Source organism: Equus quagga, chromosome 8 (genome assembly GCF_021613505.1).
Source record: "Equus quagga isolate Etosha38 chromosome 8, UCLA_HA_Equagga_1.0, whole genome shotgun sequence".
NCBI lineage: Eukaryota > Metazoa > Chordata > Mammalia > Perissodactyla > Equidae > Equus > Equus quagga.
The window spans coordinates 53,635,561-53,654,735 of record NC_060274.1 but is presented as its reverse complement, the minus strand read 5'-3'; the positions used below and the strand labels follow the sequence as shown (position 1 = coordinate 53,654,735).

Below are 19,175 nucleotides of genomic sequence, written 5' to 3'. Positions count from 1 at the left end.
AATGAAATATTCAGTTTCTTTCCTCAATAAAAGTTCATTTGTTCAGCATTAGAACAATTCAAATAAATCACTCTTAAGCAGTTTTTAAAAAATATTTATAGTGGGCATTTGCAACAGATGATGGGTAACTGAGTGGTTTATAACTATTTAATTCTCCAAATGTGAATATTTTCCACAGTTTTGATACTAGAAAAATGAAGTATACAATTTGTAAATATAAAAAAACAACCCACTTACTTTCTCATAGTCATGTGGAATATGATAGTTATTTGAAGAACACACTGAAACACATGCTGTGGCATATGTAAGTAAGCGATGAAGACTGCCTGAAAAATCAGACTTTCAATTGTGTTGATCAGATAAGGCTCTTTTTAAAAAAAAAAAAATACTTTGTTAATGATAATACAGTGCTTGCCACTCCTAGGCACTTAATGAACACTTGCTGGTGAACTGGCTGATAATAGAAACCTGCCTATAGAGGAGCCTTATAAATAATTAAGACATAAGACAGAATCAAAAAACAAAGTTTCGTTCTCTGAGTTAGTAACCCATCAGTCGAAGCACTAAATTAAACCAATGTGAATTGTAAAAGAAGGATCTATACTTTAATTCTAAATTTTTACTGACTAATCATCTCACACAGAAATGAGTGGTCAGTTGCGATGCATATTGGTATTAATCATTTTTATTCACACTAAAACATTTAGATTTTTATGCAATAATGACATTTAAACTCTCATTGTTATTCTTCCAAGGAGAAGTAAAAGTTAACATTATGCATTATTTCATTGTAAATTGTTTGCAACTTTTATTTTTTGAGCATATACTTGTACCAAAAACATACTGCAATATCAGGGATCAAGCAGCAAAAAATAAAGAGAAAAATTAATGTTATAATTTTTCTAGAAATTTATTTAGGAAGAGCATTGAACTGAGAGCCAGGAGACCTGAACCTAAACCTGGCTTCTGCAACTGTTAATGGTAAAGTCACCGATGCTCTTTTAATCAGACTTTATAGTGTAAGGATCCTTCTAGATCTCAAATTCAATAATTAATTAATTATCTAGTTAACCATTTTCTTTGCATATAATTAGGTCCACATTGCACTGTGCTAGCTTTATATCTAGGAGAACTAGAGCATGTACCCTAATGCCCATGTGGATGAGTGGCAGGCAATTAATGCCTCAGTGTGTGATAGGATCAAAGTGTTTGGGGCGTGAGAGGAGAGAGTAATGCTTGCTAATGCTCAAGGCTTTCGTGGGAGAGATGGCTTCTAACTGCAGCTTGAAGAATGAGAACAGGGAAAATAAACTAGAAGCAGGAGGAGGCGGGCCAGGTTTAGAGAAGAGTAAGTTGGCCATTTCTGATAGAACTGTGGGAACTTACGGAACAGGCATAAAATAAGGTAGTAAAGGAAGATTAGGGACTGCGACTTTAATTAGGGAGACTGGGGGAAGGTAACAGTGGTTAGGGGAGGTGCTACTTTTTGTTGTTTTTTTTTTTTAATAAAAGTATTACATTTTTGAAATATGCTCTGGTCAGTTTATATGGTGATTCCCTGAAGAATATGTTAAAGTTGAGAGAAATTGAAGATAGGAGAACAATTAAACTATGTTGCTATAAACTATAGCAATAGTTAAACTATTGCTCCTGCAATAGTTTTTGTGTTTAATGTTAAAAAATAGAAGGCTGACAAACTTTTTTCACATGATTATTGTATGTAAAATGACTATAACAGTACCTAGCACATAAAATTATAAAAATTAGCCATTTTATTATAATTTTATAGCCAGGCTGTAATTAGGGTGTAGATGGCATAATTTTATTAGTCATTTGAATGTAATGTGTAACTGATTGGGAGAGCTAGTTTACAATCTGTCATACACTGTATATTGCTACATTTGCTTCTTCCTAGATGTTTATTATTACATTTACTTTTTCTGAGTGTTGTTGCATTTTAAAAAAAAAGAGGTGTTTCAAATAACAGTTATTGAGACACTTGCTTCTATGTGACAGGACCAGGTATATGTCAGGAAAATGTTCTAGGACAAGGAATACAAAAATAAGTAAAAGCAGCATATTTTAACTTTAGAAAGGGAGCTACAAAGGTAAAGGAGCGATTCATCTGTATTTGTACAGGACAGTGTGTTTCACAAAGGAAGGCATGATACACTACCCCTTAGAAGGTCAGAGAATTCATAGGAGAGGCTTGACCTAGATCTCGAAAGATGAGTGGATTCGCCTAAGCAAGTGAGGGTGGAAGATGGAGAGCACCAGGAGGATAGAAAGCATTCTAAACTGTGGTTACTGTAGATGGCATGCCATCGAGGTAATTGGAAATAATTCTATATATGCATGTGTGTGTGGGTAAATATACGTATTTATATATCGTTGTATATATAGGTACACACATGCACTTGCCCATGCTCTATTGGTGAATGAGCAAAAAAATAAGTGTGGAAAATACAAAGGGCTTAAATCACACAGTGGAAATTTCTAGGCAGGTTTTAAAGAGGCAAGGAATGTAATATCTGTGCCCTTGATTTTGACTCATATCTTGTTTGAATGAATTTTATTATTAAGAAGTTGTTACTGCTGTAGTTGCTTGAATGGGTGGGTATTCTGGATCTTTAAACCTTGAATGTTTGAGAATGTCTGATACTATTTCTCCTTCAAAGACAACTTTCTGGATATAAAATTATTGAGTCACATATGTTTTCACTTGGGTATTCACACAAATTCCTTTTATGCTTTCTGGCAAATAACATTGCTTTGAATAAATGTGAAGCCCACATAATTACTTCCCTTCTGTAGGTGACTTGTTTTTTATTCATAAATTCTGAATATAGTCTTTGATTACTTAGTAAGTTCCATAATTGATCCTTCTATAAGATTAGAATTTTTTGGAAGATAGTGACATCTCAGACTGCAGATATAAGTTTATTTTTAGGTTTTATTTCCTATCTTTCATTCCTATTATCTTCTCATTAATCAATTTCATCTCTTTAAAAGAAAATTTGGTTTATTATTACTTATTTTGGAACTTTGGCAACCAGAATTAATCCTCTCTTTCCTATGTCAATTCCTCTTCTTTTCTATGCCTTCAACTGCATTTTGGTGAACTTTTTATCTTCTTTTGACATTGAGGAAGTGAGCTGGAGGAGTTCACAGTCTACAATTGCTGTTTTGACTTGAAAACAAGCTCCAAAATTTTTAATATACTTTTTTTCTGGGAAAATATGTTCTTCATTCTTTTATATTTTGGTGATTGGTGTGTTTCTCTATCAAAGACAGTTTGTGGACTAATCTGATGTTCACACCTTCCACTCCAGCCCTTACTGTATTTTATCTACAGTGGTCTCCTTTAGTAGAGGGATAATGTACACACAATAAATATCGTGTGTGTATGTGCGTGTGATTAGAACAATACCTGGCGTACAAGTGTCAGTTGTGATGATGATGATGCCTTTGTACTTTAGCTGTACTTCCATTCTTTATGGACATTTTCCAATAATTTCATAGCTATATAGACTCCTAGAGCTTGCTTCTGTAATAAAGCATTTGAGGATGCAAGTTTTATGATTTTTTAACACTTTGATTAATAATTCTATCCTATCTGGAATATGTGGAGAGGTATGTTATATTTCAGCATTCTGTCTCAAAATATTTCATGCTTCATTATATTGGATATATTTTCTTAATAACTTTTGGTTTGATATTCCATTGGTGTTGGTTCCTCTCTTCATTTAATGTGGCTATTTTCCGCTATTTTCTTGTTCTTTTTTTCCATAAGACTCAAGGAAAGTGGATAGAGTGAAAGTGCCTTTTCTGTAAACTAGAAGAAAGTTATATTTGTTTTGTAGAAAGATTATTCTGGAGGCAATACATAAAATGGTTTGTTGGTGTAAACCTAGAGAGGAAGTTCTGTTAGAAGATACTTGCAATAATCGAGGGAAGAAATTATGAGGAATTGAACTATGAGAGTAGCAATGAGTATGTAAACAGAAGAAAACATAGGAGAAATTATTATAGTGTTAAACAAAACTGAAGTGATGGATTAGATCTGTGGACGATGAAGAGGTGCTGGTTTCTATGATTCTTTGCGTGAATGATACTTGCAACCAATTTTAAAACATACAGAAAGAAAAGTGATGATGTCACTAATGGAAAGAAGAAAAGGGAGTGAGCTCTGTTAAAGTCATGCAGACTCTGACATGTTTGTACACTATCTAAATAGAGGTTTCTAGTAAGTCTTTGTTTGGCCTTTGGTGGGAAATCTGTCTTGGAAGATATACATTTGAGACATGTCAAAATACTGCTAGTGATGAAAGCCATAGTTGTAGATAAGATTATATCTGCAGAATTATTATTGTGTAAAAAGACCGAGTACAGTGCAAATAAAATAATATAAATATTTAAGAGACTGGTAACTAAGGCAACTTACGTGATCATGAGAGGTAACCCCACTTCTCAATATCAGTTCTTAGTATTATCCAGAATGTATTCTTACATTTTGCACATTTCTTCTCAATAGTCAGTTCTTAGTATTCTCAAAAATTCTGCCTTCTTAGAGGTAATATAAAGTAAGACAGAGCCTGGCCTCTGCTATCAGATGGAAATGGGTATCTTGACTCTACATCACACCAGTTCTATGACCTGGGATATTCCCAATATTTATCTGAGTCAATTTCCTCATGAGAAAAAAATGGAAATGAAAATTCCCACTTCACAGTGTTGTTGTGAAGCTTAAATGAATATACTTATAAATCATTCAGCACCTTTTGGCACATAGTAGGCACTAAAATTTCTTTTCCCTTGTGTTTTCCCTTATTTCTATCTCCTAGTCTTTATTCATTTCCTGTACATGGAATGTTCAGCCCAACCTCTTTCTGCTGCTGAAAGTCCTACACATTTTTATGGTTAGGTTTAGTTGCCAAGCTCTTTCTACAAGGACTATCCACTCCTCCTGTGGCATTCATTTCTCCTCCCTGTTAGTTTCTTTAGCTCTTATTATTCTCTTTGTTGCTGTGTTCATTTAGTGTTTACTTCTCTCAGAGCATTTGTCTAACTTTCCAACGAGGTTTTTTTGTTTTCTGGGGCTTTTATTTGCTGAGCAGTGTTCGCCCTGAGCTAACATATATGCCAGTCTTCCTCTGTCTTGTATGTGGGTCGGCACCACAGCATGGCTGACAATTGGTGTAGGTCTGTGCCTGGGGCACCAAACTCGAGAACCCAGGCAGCTGAAGCAGAGCAAGCTGAACATAACCATGAGGCCATGGGGCCAGCCCCCCAGCAAGGATTTATTAATCTCTATAGTCCACATACTTCTTAGCCAATGCTTGTGTGTTATACATAATACGGACTGGATACGTGTTTGCTGAATTAGTACTTGCCTAATTCGATTAAATAATAAAAATCTAAATCATCAGATTAGATTGCAAACAACTTACTTTCCACACATATTTTTCACATTATAAGAAGTGGTAAACAGTTTAATATCAACAGGTAGGCCTATCACTGATGTTTTACAAGCATATTTGAAGGAAAATGTATTGTTCCCTCCCTGACAGTGTGGTTCAGGGCACGTATGTATTGTGTGGGTCTGGAGGTGTGGAAATTGGGCTTGGGCTGGGAATGAACCTTTACTTGTCCAAAGCTCAAGTATGAGCACCTTGTAACTAGATCAGGGAGTCTATCCATGTCACAAAAGGCTGATTATTCATGTCAGCTATGAATAAGAAGCATCTGGCAGATGAGAGTCCTGGTATAAATTTAATGTGAGATCAGACCATCAGCAAATAGAAAGAACTGAGTTGCAAATGTCCTAGGCAAAGGTAGTAGGGTTGTATTTTATAGAGTGTTGTGGCCTCTGACACAGGCTGGAGAAAATAATCAATGTAAATATTACTGTTAGCCCAGGATATGTAAACAGGATGCACATTTTGGGTGTCTACCCGCTATTGAAATTAGAAAATAGATTTTTCTAAGTATATTCAAATGATACTTACCAAACTTTGTAAATTGAGAGAATATACTCAGCATCACTGAGTATAAATTAATAAATAAATAAAAGCATGTAGATGCCCACTAACATTGGCTCTGTTTATGCAATGACATGATGCGCTGTCCAGAAATGCTGGGAGCAGAGTCCATCATCCACAGTTTATCTGAGAGCAGCACTTGCCAAACAGAAGTCTGTGGAAAGGTACTTCCCATTTGTGTAATAAGTTTTAAAAACTAGACTTTAGTGAAATAAAAGTAAAGGAAGAAAATTAAGGTGAATTTTCCCACGATATAAATGTACTTATCTCTAAAGATTATCCTTTATATGTGTTTTTTGTCCTTTCTGCTATTTTTGTTAGTTAAATAAAATGCCTCCTCCTTTTTGTATGAAATGATAATGATAGTAAATAGTACTTCTTTTTGTTGTTTTGCTTTTGCAATGCAACAAAAAGTTGCCAACTTTTATTTCAGCCCCTATTTTGCTCTTAAAAGTTTTTTTGGTTTATGAAATTTAAAATATAATCCAGGAAGCACTGAAATATAGGATCTAAAAATTTTGGACCTCGATGAACTTTCCAATATTTACAAATATCTGGATGTGGTCATCATTCAGTCAAAATATTTTGGCATCATGTAGACCCAGCCTTTGACTCCTTTAAATGGGGCCTTTGTCTGTTCGATGAAAAGGACAAAGTTTAAGTCATGGAAAAAGGACATAAGCCTAAAGCCATCAATGAATACAGGCAATTCATTTGAGTCCAGCAGAAGTTGGGATCCTATTACCTTTAATGCTATAAAACTTAGAGGAGAGAGAGAAGGGGAGAGTGGGAGAATGGGAGAGAGGGGAGAGAAAGAGAGAAAGAAAGAGAGGGAGGGCGGGAGGAAGGAACAGAGAAATAGAAATGTAATGGAAGTCAGAAATACAAAGAACAGGGTGGCTATTTGAATTTGAAGGTCAAGTATACAGCAGCTCTCCATCCCACTAGAAAAAGTATAGTTCTAGGTGGTCTTGCATTCTAGAAATCAGTGTTCATTTCATTGCCTTTTTGAGAATCTGACCCGGTCATTGTAATGTAATCACCTGTATAAGTTTGTGCTTATCCTAAAGATAATCAGAACACCACAGAAACCACACAGTTTTATTATGTAGAGATGAATAGTCACATATGATTTTGATGTAAATTTTGCCATTTTTTCATACATTAAAATAAATATATAAGAAGAGCATTAGTTTATAAAATAACTTTTTACAAATTTTTAAATTTTATTTATTATTTTTTTCAGGAACATTAGCCTTGAGCTAACATCTGCGGCCAATCCTTCTCTTTTTGCTCAGGAAGATTGGCCCTGAGCTAACATCCATGTCCATCTTCCTCTATTTTGTATGTGGGACACCTGCCAAAGCGTGGCTTGCTATGTGGTGCATGAGTCCGCACCCAGGATCCGAACTGGCGAACCCCAGGCTGCCAAAGCAGAATATGTGAACTTAACCACTGCACCACCAGGCTGGCCCCTAAAACAATTTTTTAATATCACAAATAATGTACTGATAGTGATTGCTAGCAATGTCTTGTCCTTATTCAAAGAGAGCTTCATTGAGATCATGATGAATTCGGGGGGAAAGGCAAATCTGAAAATTTATAAATAAGCAAGTAGAATGAAAATTGGAATTGACTCATTACAAGAGATCATGGTTTTTCTCCCATGATTATTTGGTAGGATATTCTGATTAAAGAACAGATCAATCATAATTTCTTTTCTTCTTTTGCTGCATGTTTAGATTAAACAGAAACCTATCAAATGGACTTTATGTATGTGTCCTGAATTTCATAAGACTCTATTTTTTTAACTACCTAACAAGTGCAATCTATTTATAATTGATGACACTTCTGCTTTAAATTGTATGAATTGATTTTCCCTTTCAGAACATCTATACACTTATGCTTACTATATACGTCATCTTTTATCATAATAATAATGGTGATAACAATTAGTACTTATTGAAGACAAACTACTTGCTTGGCTTTATGATCAGTGTATCTTCTATTTTGTCGTTAAGCAAATAATAGAAACACTAAATCATTTGGTGAATCTGGAATAAACAGAATGCTTGTTTAATAACCTTTCAAATTTAAGAATTCAAGTTCATTAAAGAGTGCTTGTCTGAAATGGCAATTTTTATTGCAATCCTACCTTTACTTCTCTTTATGGTTGATATAAAAACAGCATGACAGCATGTGGAAGTTGAAGTAATGTCTCAACCAGAGAAAAACTGAATTACACCCAAAAAGAATTAGTGCCTTTATATGCTTGGATGTTTTTACCATAGTCACGTTGATGCTATAGAAATTCAGGTTGTTCGTTAAAATAACATTTGTTGTTGTTCAACTAAATATGAACATAGGCAAGATGTGGGAAGCTAGCAGAATATTAAATATTAAATCTCACATTACTGAATATTTATTTTAGTTCCAGTACTAGTTTACGTAACGGTAAGATTTACATAACAGAAGCCCAAAAGAAACACCTAAAATTCTGAAGGAGTAGAGTCAAAGTTGGAGTTATTTAACATCAATTGCAGCTGACTGTGTCCACATATAGGAAAAACAAAATCATAAATAAGGAAAAACAGAATATTAAACAGCGCAAGATCTAGATTTAGAGAAAGGGTCTCTGATTTTAACCTAGGTATTTTTGCCCTGGAAAGCGGTGAGATAACCTAAGCAATCCAGAATTTGTCATGGCTCACTGCCATAAGGGTCTCACAAAGACTCCTCTCGGTAATAAAACAACGTAAAAGGTCCCTGATAGAGAGGAACATCTAAAGAAATTGAAGCAAAAGGAATGATGAGGCAAAATTCAGCACATTTGAAAGCAGGGAAACAGCTGCTTAACCAGTACTCCAGGAAAATACTGTCTTTTCGTTTAATGAAATGATCCAGCAGAAACATCCTTTAAAGTGTAGTTTCCAGAGTGATTTCATACTTAAACCACTCAAGACTTTTCTCAAGTTGTCTATACCTATAATTCTCCCTGAACTATTTTACAAAATTCAGCCGGTAACATATTTTTCAATTGGATGAACATTTCAGTGTTTGGAATTATGATATACAAAGTCATCATCTTTATTATTTAAAGTTCAGAGCACATAAATTGGCAAAGAAAAAGTAATACTTCACTCTTCTTAAAATGACCGTTACATTTAATATTAATGTAAATCAAAGAGCATATTGCTCTTCTTATTTATCCCCTTACGGTACAAGACCACTGATGCTAACAAATTATCACACTTGGTGAGATAGGTAGAAAAGTATTTTTTTCCGTCTGCTGCTCTGGACCATAATTTCCTACTTCTGGTCAACAAGATTGAACATATTAACATTTAACCTCTAATTAAACAAGCAGGTAATCTTTAATTTAGTGTTTACTATGAGAACTATTGTTCTAGATATTTTACATGAATTATCTAACTTCACCTTCACAATAACTCTTGGAAGATATGTTATTAACCCCATCTTCCAAAAACCGAGGCCCAGGTAGTGTAAGGAATTCGTTCTAGTTTGCACACCTAGTAAATAGTTCCGTAGTGATGCTGATTTTTTTTTTACCTATAACTGGATGACTCCATGTTCTATAGCTATAGTAGTTGTCTTCCTATAACTTCTTCCACTTAATGCTTAGAGCTGCCTTATGTAGTTTCCATGCATTTCCATTTAAAATCCACCCTTCTGTCCCCTTGCATTGGTTAATATGTCTATGTACTTATCTTGGTTTAGACTCAGCTGGCTTTTATTTTTAAGTTTGCCTGGCTACCTTTAGTTTGCTTTCTCTGGTTTTAGGGTAGAATTATAGAGTTTAGAATTGGAAAAGTGAATGAAGAGCATCTAATCTATTTGACAAACAGACCTCTTTAAACAGCCATTCAGTCATCACATGAATATATCCAGTGACATAGCCCCTGCTTCTGGTAGCAGCCCTTTTCATCCTCACACAGCTCAGAGTACCTGAAATTACAGTCTTATATTGACTCTCTGTAGCCTTGATCCTTTGAAGTCATTTGGACACTGGTAAGAGGAACGACATTTAAATTCAGATACCATGTAGTGGATTCTCTGCTTTTTCTCTCTGAAGACTCATAGCTCTCATTTCTTTTAGGTATGATTCACATGAATGAAACTCTTTCCCTTGATCTAGTTCTTTTTTCCCTCCTTCCTTCCATTCTTTCTTGCTGCTTCTTCCTTCCTCCTTCTTCCTTTCTTTCTTCCTTTTTTTCAGCAGGGTTTGGGGGTGGAATAAGACCAGCCTAGTATTATACTGTTTCTCATGACGAGATTAGAAAAGCGTCTTTTAACAACTTGTTAACAATTAATTCTTGTAATTTTGTGTATTAGATAGATACATTTTGATATTTATTGACCTGGTAATATGGAAAAGAAACCGTGTGAGTTGTGGATAATGAGATATTAATTCATATTTCATGAAGTGAGAGAATGTTAATTCTGGTAGATAAATCATCTATATGAATGATTGTAATAATTGACAGTGTGATATGAGCAAGTTATAAGAGTAATTCAAGCAAAATGTTACAAAGAAATTAGTTCTATGAGAATTTCTTAGAGATAGCATTTGAACTAGCTTGGAAGAGTGGATACTATTTTGTCAGGTGGCATATAGTTGTATGTGTCAGGAACAATGGCAGCAAAGGCTAAAATGGATGACTACAGAGCATGTTTTTCTGCAGGGTAGAGGTCGTGAGGAGGAGTACTGGGGTGGGGTCTAAACTCAAACCTGTCCTTTAATGCTAAGTTAAGGAGTTTGAACTTTATCACCTATTGAAATAATGTTTTTGATAAGGTGGAGAAAGCAGTAGAAGAAATAGATAGAGCAAGGCAATTTATCAAACGGCCAATGTCCCAGGGTAGGGGTTTGGACAAAGAAAGGGTCTACATTGGTGCTTCCTTTCTTTGGAAGACACATTGTACATTTTATGTATGCTAATGAAAGGCCTCTACTATATGTGCACTGTAAAAATCTGAATCATTGATTCAAAACACAGTTTTGGAGGATCTTCAACATTTCTGTCCTATGGATGCTGGTTGTATTGGTATATATATACATAATTTTGTTTGAAGCAGATACTTAAACCTCTTTGGTGATTATCAACAACTACCTTTCTAAGGCAAAAGTGAATTTACAATTAATGTTATTTTTATCTGAAAATATTTTACTCACTTAAAGTATAGGCTTAAAAGTTCAGTATTTGCCCATTCACAGCAAAAGAAAATTGGAGAGCAATAACAAACCCAAAATTTGAGGTCAGATAATAAAATTAACTTAATTCATGTTTTCGTAAAAGTCTAACTCAGTTTCTCTATATGTCAGTTACAAAACATTACTAAGGATGTAGATGGTGGAGTTAATGATTTAATGATCAAAAGCACATATTAAAATTCCTCAATAGTAAGAGGTCGCAAACAACATAGAAGGTTAAACAATGTTTCCCCCATACTACTTTTGCTCTGTTGGCCCCTATACTTATTCTTCTAGCTAATGACTTAGAGCAAAAGAAACCACTTAAACAGGTCTTTGTAAAATTAAAGACATTTTATATACAATACTGCCCATTCTAATCTATCACTACACCCAAAGAGATTCTACGAGACCAGTTGTGTGGGCAAGGTATTTCTCTCTCTTTCTTCTGTAAGAGTGTGTGGTCTTGAGTATGAAATCAGCAAACTAATAAATATAACTTCCATTTCAATGAGATGTGAAACAAATTGGCTTCTGTATATTTCTTAGTACCATGAAGAATAACCACTGGTTGGTAAGTACAGCAGGCAGTAGTCAGCTTACCATGTACGAACAGTCTATGCTTATGTGGAACCTCACATTAACACCCAATGTCTTGCTTCGTTACCTTGCAGAAATGTTGGACTCCAACAATGTGATCACTTTCAATGGGTTGGCCAACAGCTCCAGTTATCATACTTTCCTTTTGGATGAGGAACGGAGTAGGCTGTATGTTGGAGCGAAGGATCACATATTTTCATTCAACCTGGTTAATATCAAGGATTTTCAAAAGGTATCTTTATTCTCATGCATATACTGTAGTTCTTTTGAAACAACTGAAAATATAAATAATCCTCTAGCTATTTAACAGTGTGACAACTGAAAAAAATGTTTAAATTAGTATTTTATCTTTTAAGATGGAAATAAAAATAATGCATTAATTTGATTATCACAAATGAATAGATGCAGTAAACCATAAAAATCATTGGGGAAGAAACCATAGTATTTTCAATGATCATTATAAGAAGTATTAACTTCAGCTTATCCTTCCATAGTTATATCATTTTCCTGCATAGATTTAAAATACTTGAATCGTTATAGAAATATAGTTGATTTCATGTACTGTGTATACTATGTTTATATTTGTACATCTCTCTATATTGCCAGCAAATGCAGAGTATATAAATCATTATACACATGCCTATCTGACGTGTCACTTGTGTTTGTAAATAAAGTTTTTTGGAACATGGACACTCTCATTCATTTACATATTGTCTATGTCTGCTTTCGTTCTACAATGGCAGAGTTGAGTAGTTGTGATAGAGATCATCTGGCTGACAAAGCCTAAAATACTTACTATCTGGTCTTTTAAACAAGAAAATTGCCAAAGCCTGATTTGGAAGATCACTTTTCAGTGTCAGGTTTTTGCAAATGTGGTCGTTTAGACACTACCAGTCTATCAATTTTATTCTTATTCTTTATAGTGTTTCTGGCTTATGTAATTAATAAGCTATACAGTTTGGAAAATAAACATTGATTGACAGATTAGTGGAAATTGTGCTACTGAGTCTATATGCTGTACTCTAAGTCAACTATTTATTCAGTCAATATCTCCAGTCTTAATTCTCTGAGGAACAAAGATCTTTAAGCACAACTTTCACAAGAGTGCTAGTGTTAGTGCTTTTAAAAGTACATGCATTGCAGGAATTACGTATGTTAGTTTTGTTTCTTCTTAACTCTGAGGACTTTAAAGTGATGTGCCTCCACTTCTTATAAACTAACAGACTGGACATTAATTTTTAAAAGGTAACAGAATTGAAAAAAGCTTTTGTTCTGGCTGAAGAATGTTGCTTTTGGGATACAAGGAAGATTTAAACTCAAAGCTGATTCAAATCTCTAATAGAGTATACCACTAAACTGAAGACTTTTACTTTTATTACTCCAACTCTAAAATTCTGACTATATATAAAAATATTTGATTTGTTACATATAGTCATATGAAATGGCAATGCTCTTACCGATATTTTAGAATAAGATGTGGCATTTAAATATCACCTTGGGTATTTCTTTTCTGACTTTTCAATCTGTTTGATTTCTAAACCTACTAAGATAACAGCAATATCCCTAAGATTATCTACTATCTAAAAAAACTGCTTATTCATTTGTTTTTCTGAAATAGTAAAAATATTTTTCTTGGAGTCTTTTCTAAAGTAACAAAATAAGCAGGTTTTTGTTGCTGTTTTAGTGAAAGGAAACCATCCTTCATAAAATGAATTAAAAATCTAATATGATTAAGAAAAATTTGATATTTTATAATGGGAGGTTATATCAGTTCATATTTTCAGTGTTTATGACATTTTTATCATTTTATAAAATTCATATATATGAATATAAATATATATGTATGTATCTATAGATAGATATTATATAAACACGTATCACTTCAGAAGATATATATATAACATATTTAATGTTTCTCTCTGAATAAATATTCTTGGTTTGGGTTATATATTCAATTGATTCTAAAATTGCAAAGAACTAAATTATCATATCATATGAGACAAGCTACTATTTTATAGATGAGAAAAATCCTAGAGCCATTTGTGTGCTCGAGATATATCACAGTATCTTCTACCAACGAGGTTTGTAATAAATATATCCTGAAGTAATGAATTAAATAAAAGTTAAGTGATTTGCTCAACATCCAGTGTTCTTCTTGTAGCTCTGGCTCTTGAGCTTAAAATCATTATTCTAATAATAGAAGACATATTTTTAAAAATCCATTCCAAACATATTACTTAATTTTAATTACATCACCCTGTTTATAAAAGTAAATGCAGTTTACTTAAGGATGTACATTTGTTTGTCTATATTTGTCTATTAGTGCTCTTTTTTAACCTATGTATAATGTTATTCAACAACTTTTCCTAAGCACCTACTATTGTGATAAACTCTATAGGGGACACTATAGTATGTCATAAATCCTCATTGAGGAACTTACAAGATAATATTAAAGATAAGATGTATGAACATAAAGGTAAATTCTAGGCCAATCCCTGTTAGAACCAAAAACACATTCTCGGATTTAGAAGGAACATGGGAAGATTCTTGGCCTTGATAAAAGAGTCTAATCTATTCGAGACATAAATGCTTGTTAAATAACAAGCAAGAGGGACTACCAGGAGCAGCATCAGAGAGGCATAAAGAAGGGAAAGGGTAAAATAGATCATGAAGCGCTTGGAATATGAGGATGAGATGTTTAGACATTGTTTGTTAACTGAGAAATTTTTGAGCAAAGAAGACAAAATATCAACAGCTTAACAAATCTAACCAAAAAAGTTAGGAATTGTTCTTCATGGAAATGGATACTGTTGGAAAGACAATTAAATATGTATATTTATTTATAATATATATATATTTGTTCCCTTGACTTATAGTTATCCTCATTAAATTCCTTTCCAAAAGAGCACTTTCTGCATCAAAATGTATTTTACTCATGCCAAATCTTTAAGCTTAATTTTTTTTACTCTGGAACTCTAGAAAGAGTACATACCTCTCTAAGTATGAGAGAATTTAGCATGAATGTTATCAAAATTGTTTTTTTATTAATATTTGACATAGAGAAATGACAAAATGAGGCCCATACTGTCTCAACACCAACATCAGGAGTTAGAAAACTATGAGAAAACAACTGGAAAATTCAAACATTTTGAATTAAAAAAATTATCTGTTTTAATAGTCTGATTTTTGCACAATCTAGTCAATATGAAAGTCAATATGAATATGAATATGAAAGTCAATAAATTTTAGCTCTGTTGTATATTATTACTGTTGTGTCCCCAAGAACATTTGTATTTGGTTCTCATCCACTGTAATCTTTAAGAAAGAATGGATCACTTGGCCTTTCCATAGTCAATGTAAAGATAGGGCTGTGAAACCTGTGGAAGGAACTGCCCAGCAATTGCTCCAGTAATTCAGGAGTCAGGGTAATGTTACTTGTAAAGATTAAGGATTGTTCACTTTACTTGTAAAGATCATATTCTTGAATGTCTTTACTATGTGACTACTTTGTAAAAAAAGTTGTGGAATAAGTCAAATGATAGTTTTAATTTACACACACAGACATACATGAAAAGAAAAGCACACAAAAAAAGAAAAGAATACATAAATTAAGAGCTTCAAATGGTAAAAATGAATACATATCCAAAAACTTTTAGGGCTTTGATAATTCTTACGTGGACCTGAAATGCATTTGTCATATCATACATTATTTCAATAAGTCCTAAATTCTTGTTTATGAATGGTTGTATTTTGTTTTTTAATTCCCTAGATTGAATATCATAGTCTTTGCCCAAGTTTATGACCATTTATACTGAATTATCTAGAGGTTCCCAAATGAATGATAATCAGTCATTTTGAGACTAAAAGCTTTCTAGCAGACATAAATGATTAACTGCCATCATCTCTAGATTTTTCTTTTACATACAACTTTTTTCCCCTGAAATTAACTAAAGTTACCAGAAGAGAAAAATGAATAAAAAAACATTAAATTGTTCTGCCCCAGTACAGATGGGCGACACTGGCATTTTTCAGGGGAACTGGAAAATTTTATATTAAAATTTAGATGAGGGTATTTGCATTAATGTTATTAAGGGAAATGCATCCACAGTCCTCTAAGCCACCAGTAAACGCCTTGGCTTATCTACTACTGTCACTGTATTCGTACAATATAGGAACCTTTGGAAAGATGAAGAACAAATATTAGGGATGAAAACAGACACAAGTATTTCTCACTTAGTCTAAGTTTTGCCCAGAGTCGGGAGGGTGACTTTTTATTTTACAGCATCTGTTGGCTTCTTTATTTCCTCCTTTATCTCCTAAAAGTATACAATGCTACTCTTAGCATTTTTACCTGTCCCCCCCCCCAAAAAATACCCACTTTTCTCAGATGGGTTTTCTAACCCTATTAGTTGTTCATTCTCTCATGTCATGCTGAGATTTGGATTAGGGAAATGGATCCAGAGCACCCAATGTTAAAATTTCAAAATCACTATTTCATGATCAAGACTGATTCAATTAGAAAAATACAAGCCACATTCTTTGCCTATTTCTACCTTTCTTCGCTAGACTCTCATATTCTTTTAGGATGATCTCCATCACCCGAACTGCCTTACAGTTCTTTCCACTGCATGCTGCTCTGATCTATTGACTACAAAAATTTCTGTGTTGCTCAAGTTTCATATACAGAAAGCGTAACACACAGATGGAGAAAGAATGATTTAAGTTATACCAGTTAACTGATGCCACTGCGAAGTCTAACCTGAGAGGTTCCAGTCATATAATGCTTTATGGAAGTTCCTTTATCTCAGTTGCGCCAACTTAGTCTAACAGACTATAATGTTGGGTCTCTTAGAGAGCTTAATTGGCGTAAAAAAATGTTTCTCCTCTGCCTTTAGATTGTGTGGCCTGTATCTTACACCAGAAGGGATGAATGCAAGTGGGCTGGAAAAGATATCCTGGTAAGTATCAATCTACAAAACTAGTTTAGTAATTGCATAAGTAATTTATTACTCTGTCATCATTTTTGTTCATTGTTGTATTAAACATCATGTTTTACTTGTGTACTTAATCACTGTTTAGAAACAAAATGATATTTAATTTTGAATAGGCACTTTTATATAAAGCATTGATGGTTTTATGTAAAGAAAGTGTGCAAAAATAACAGTACACCTAAATAAAGCAAAATATGTTCCCTTTGATGATTTATATATAAGCAAAAGATAATTAACAAAATGCAATTTTGTAACATACATGTTTATGCTCAATAAGTCAACTTTCTTATACAAATTGGTTTTCTTTTCTTTTTTTTTTGAGGAAGATTAGCCCTGAGCTAACTGCTGCCAATCCTCTTTTTTCCAAGGAAGACTGGCCCTGAGCTAACATCCATGCCCGTCTTCCTCCACTTTATACGTGGCACACCTACCACAGCATGGCATGCCAAGTGGTGCCATGTCTGCACCCGGGATCTGAACTGGCGGACCCTGGGCTGCCAAAGCAGAACGTGTGCACTTAACTACTGTGCCACCAGGCCGGCCCCTACAGACCGGTTTTCATATGTTAATTCCTTTTCAAAGATACGAAATTTTTCTGAGTCATCATGATTAAATTACCCATCCTTCCTTCTTTCCGTTCCATTCCTTTTGTTTCTTTTCTTTTCCTTCCTTTTTTCCTTCCTGCTTCCTTCTTTTTTCCCCTTTCTTCCTCTCTCCTTCCTTCTTTCCTTTCTTCTTTTGATGCACTCATTCCTTAAATAAATGTGGATTGAGAAGTGCCTATGTAATAGGCATTGTCCTGGGCACTATGTAACAAAAGATGAATGGTAAGCAATCCCTACAATGGTTTTACCCTTGTAAACTGGTAGAGGCCATTTTTCCTGAAGTAAACTTTGTCAGTAAAATAAAGTGGGCCACTGGTTTGAGGTATAGACAAGTATTTGCACAGATCACGACAAGCAGTTATAATAATTTAAATCAATAAATTAAAATGAATTATAGGATTTAAAAGTATATTTGTATTATTTTGTGTCTTAGACATTTCGTCTATGTATTAGGTTTTAGAAGAAATTTATCGTATGTGCCTAAAGACATAAATCAACCTGTATGTATATATATAGATATGTAGATATTTTCCAGGGACAACTTGATTGATTGGTAGTGGTTGCGTACGATGATGTATTTGTTCAGAATGTTTTAGAGGTAGAATCTGAGTTCATGGGAAAAGAATGCCTTGTTCTGGTAGCAGTGTTGGTTATAGGAGAAGGAAGGTGGATAAAGGAGCACAGAGTATAGGTATTCCCCATCTTTGATTAATTACATATCAGCAAACATGGGAACTTCATCCTCGAAACTTTCATTTTAATGATAATGATTATAAGTTACACTACACACCTTCATAGTACAGCAAACATTTTTTCTGGGTATGTGGAAGTGGACAAAACAACTGTGTTCTATCAAATTTTGTACTATCCCAAATTGATACATATGTTGGGATCATTGGAAAGGAATAAATAGAAAGAACGAAGTAGGAGTCCAGATAAGTCAAGAATTTTATGTTGATACCCCCACTGAATCATTACTTGTACTTGAGCAAGTAACTTAATTTGGGGGGTGGGTTAGTATCTTTTCCACTGAATGAGACGTTACATATTTTACAATTATGAGAAAGAAGTTTAATAGTTTTTCTGAAAATCATATAAAAGTAGAAAATACTTCAGAAGTGTTTTCCAAAAAGTATAATTGAATATACAAAAATTTATTAACATAAAAGTGCAGTGTTTATCATTAACAAATTATGCTGAAGGGTTTCAACGTGATAATAACTAAGGATGGATAGAAATAGAGATTTTACCTCTATGCAGTTGTGACTTTTAAAAACACAGACTTTGTCCCATTCCATTAAATTTTAACAGGTGAGGATGTGGAAACTTAGAATTATTGAGAATCTTTTCTGTGCCAAGTACTATGATAATTTAAATAGTATTTTGTAGATGGAGTTTTAACAATAACTTTATGATGTGGGTATTGTTACCCCCATTTCCTTGATCAAGAAATATAATGATTCAGAATATTCATTCAAAATATTTTCATTCAAAATTTTTGGAACATTTTGAGTACTCTGCTAAAAGTTGAGATAAAATTTCTGTCCCTTTGATAAGTTTTTGGTGTTGTGTGGCATATATGTATTCTAACTTGCCTAATAACACTCAGATAATAAGCAACAGAGATTCAAATAAATACTTTACCTATTCTGGTCTCATCAAGGTTGTGTGTATAATAATGACCAGCTCACAGCTTTACTATAAGACTCAAATAATCACAAGTGAA

The 19,175-nt window shown here is 33.7% G+C and overlaps 1 protein-coding gene across 2 annotated transcripts in view; it reads left to right on the top strand.

Annotated features, from left to right (window-relative positions):
• The window catches only part of SEMA3A (semaphorin 3A), a 450,150-nt gene that overhangs the window by 279,078 nt on the left and 151,897 nt on the right, over window positions 1-19,175 (top strand). For both annotated transcript variants that reach the window (XM_046669012.1, XM_046669013.1), the window contains 2 exons: window positions 11,928-12,085; window positions 16,749-16,811. In XM_046669012.1, the coding sequence (XP_046524968.1) occupies window positions 11,928-12,085; window positions 16,749-16,811 (221 nt within the window). The remainder of the gene's footprint in view (window positions 1-11,927; window positions 12,086-16,748; window positions 16,812-19,175) is intronic.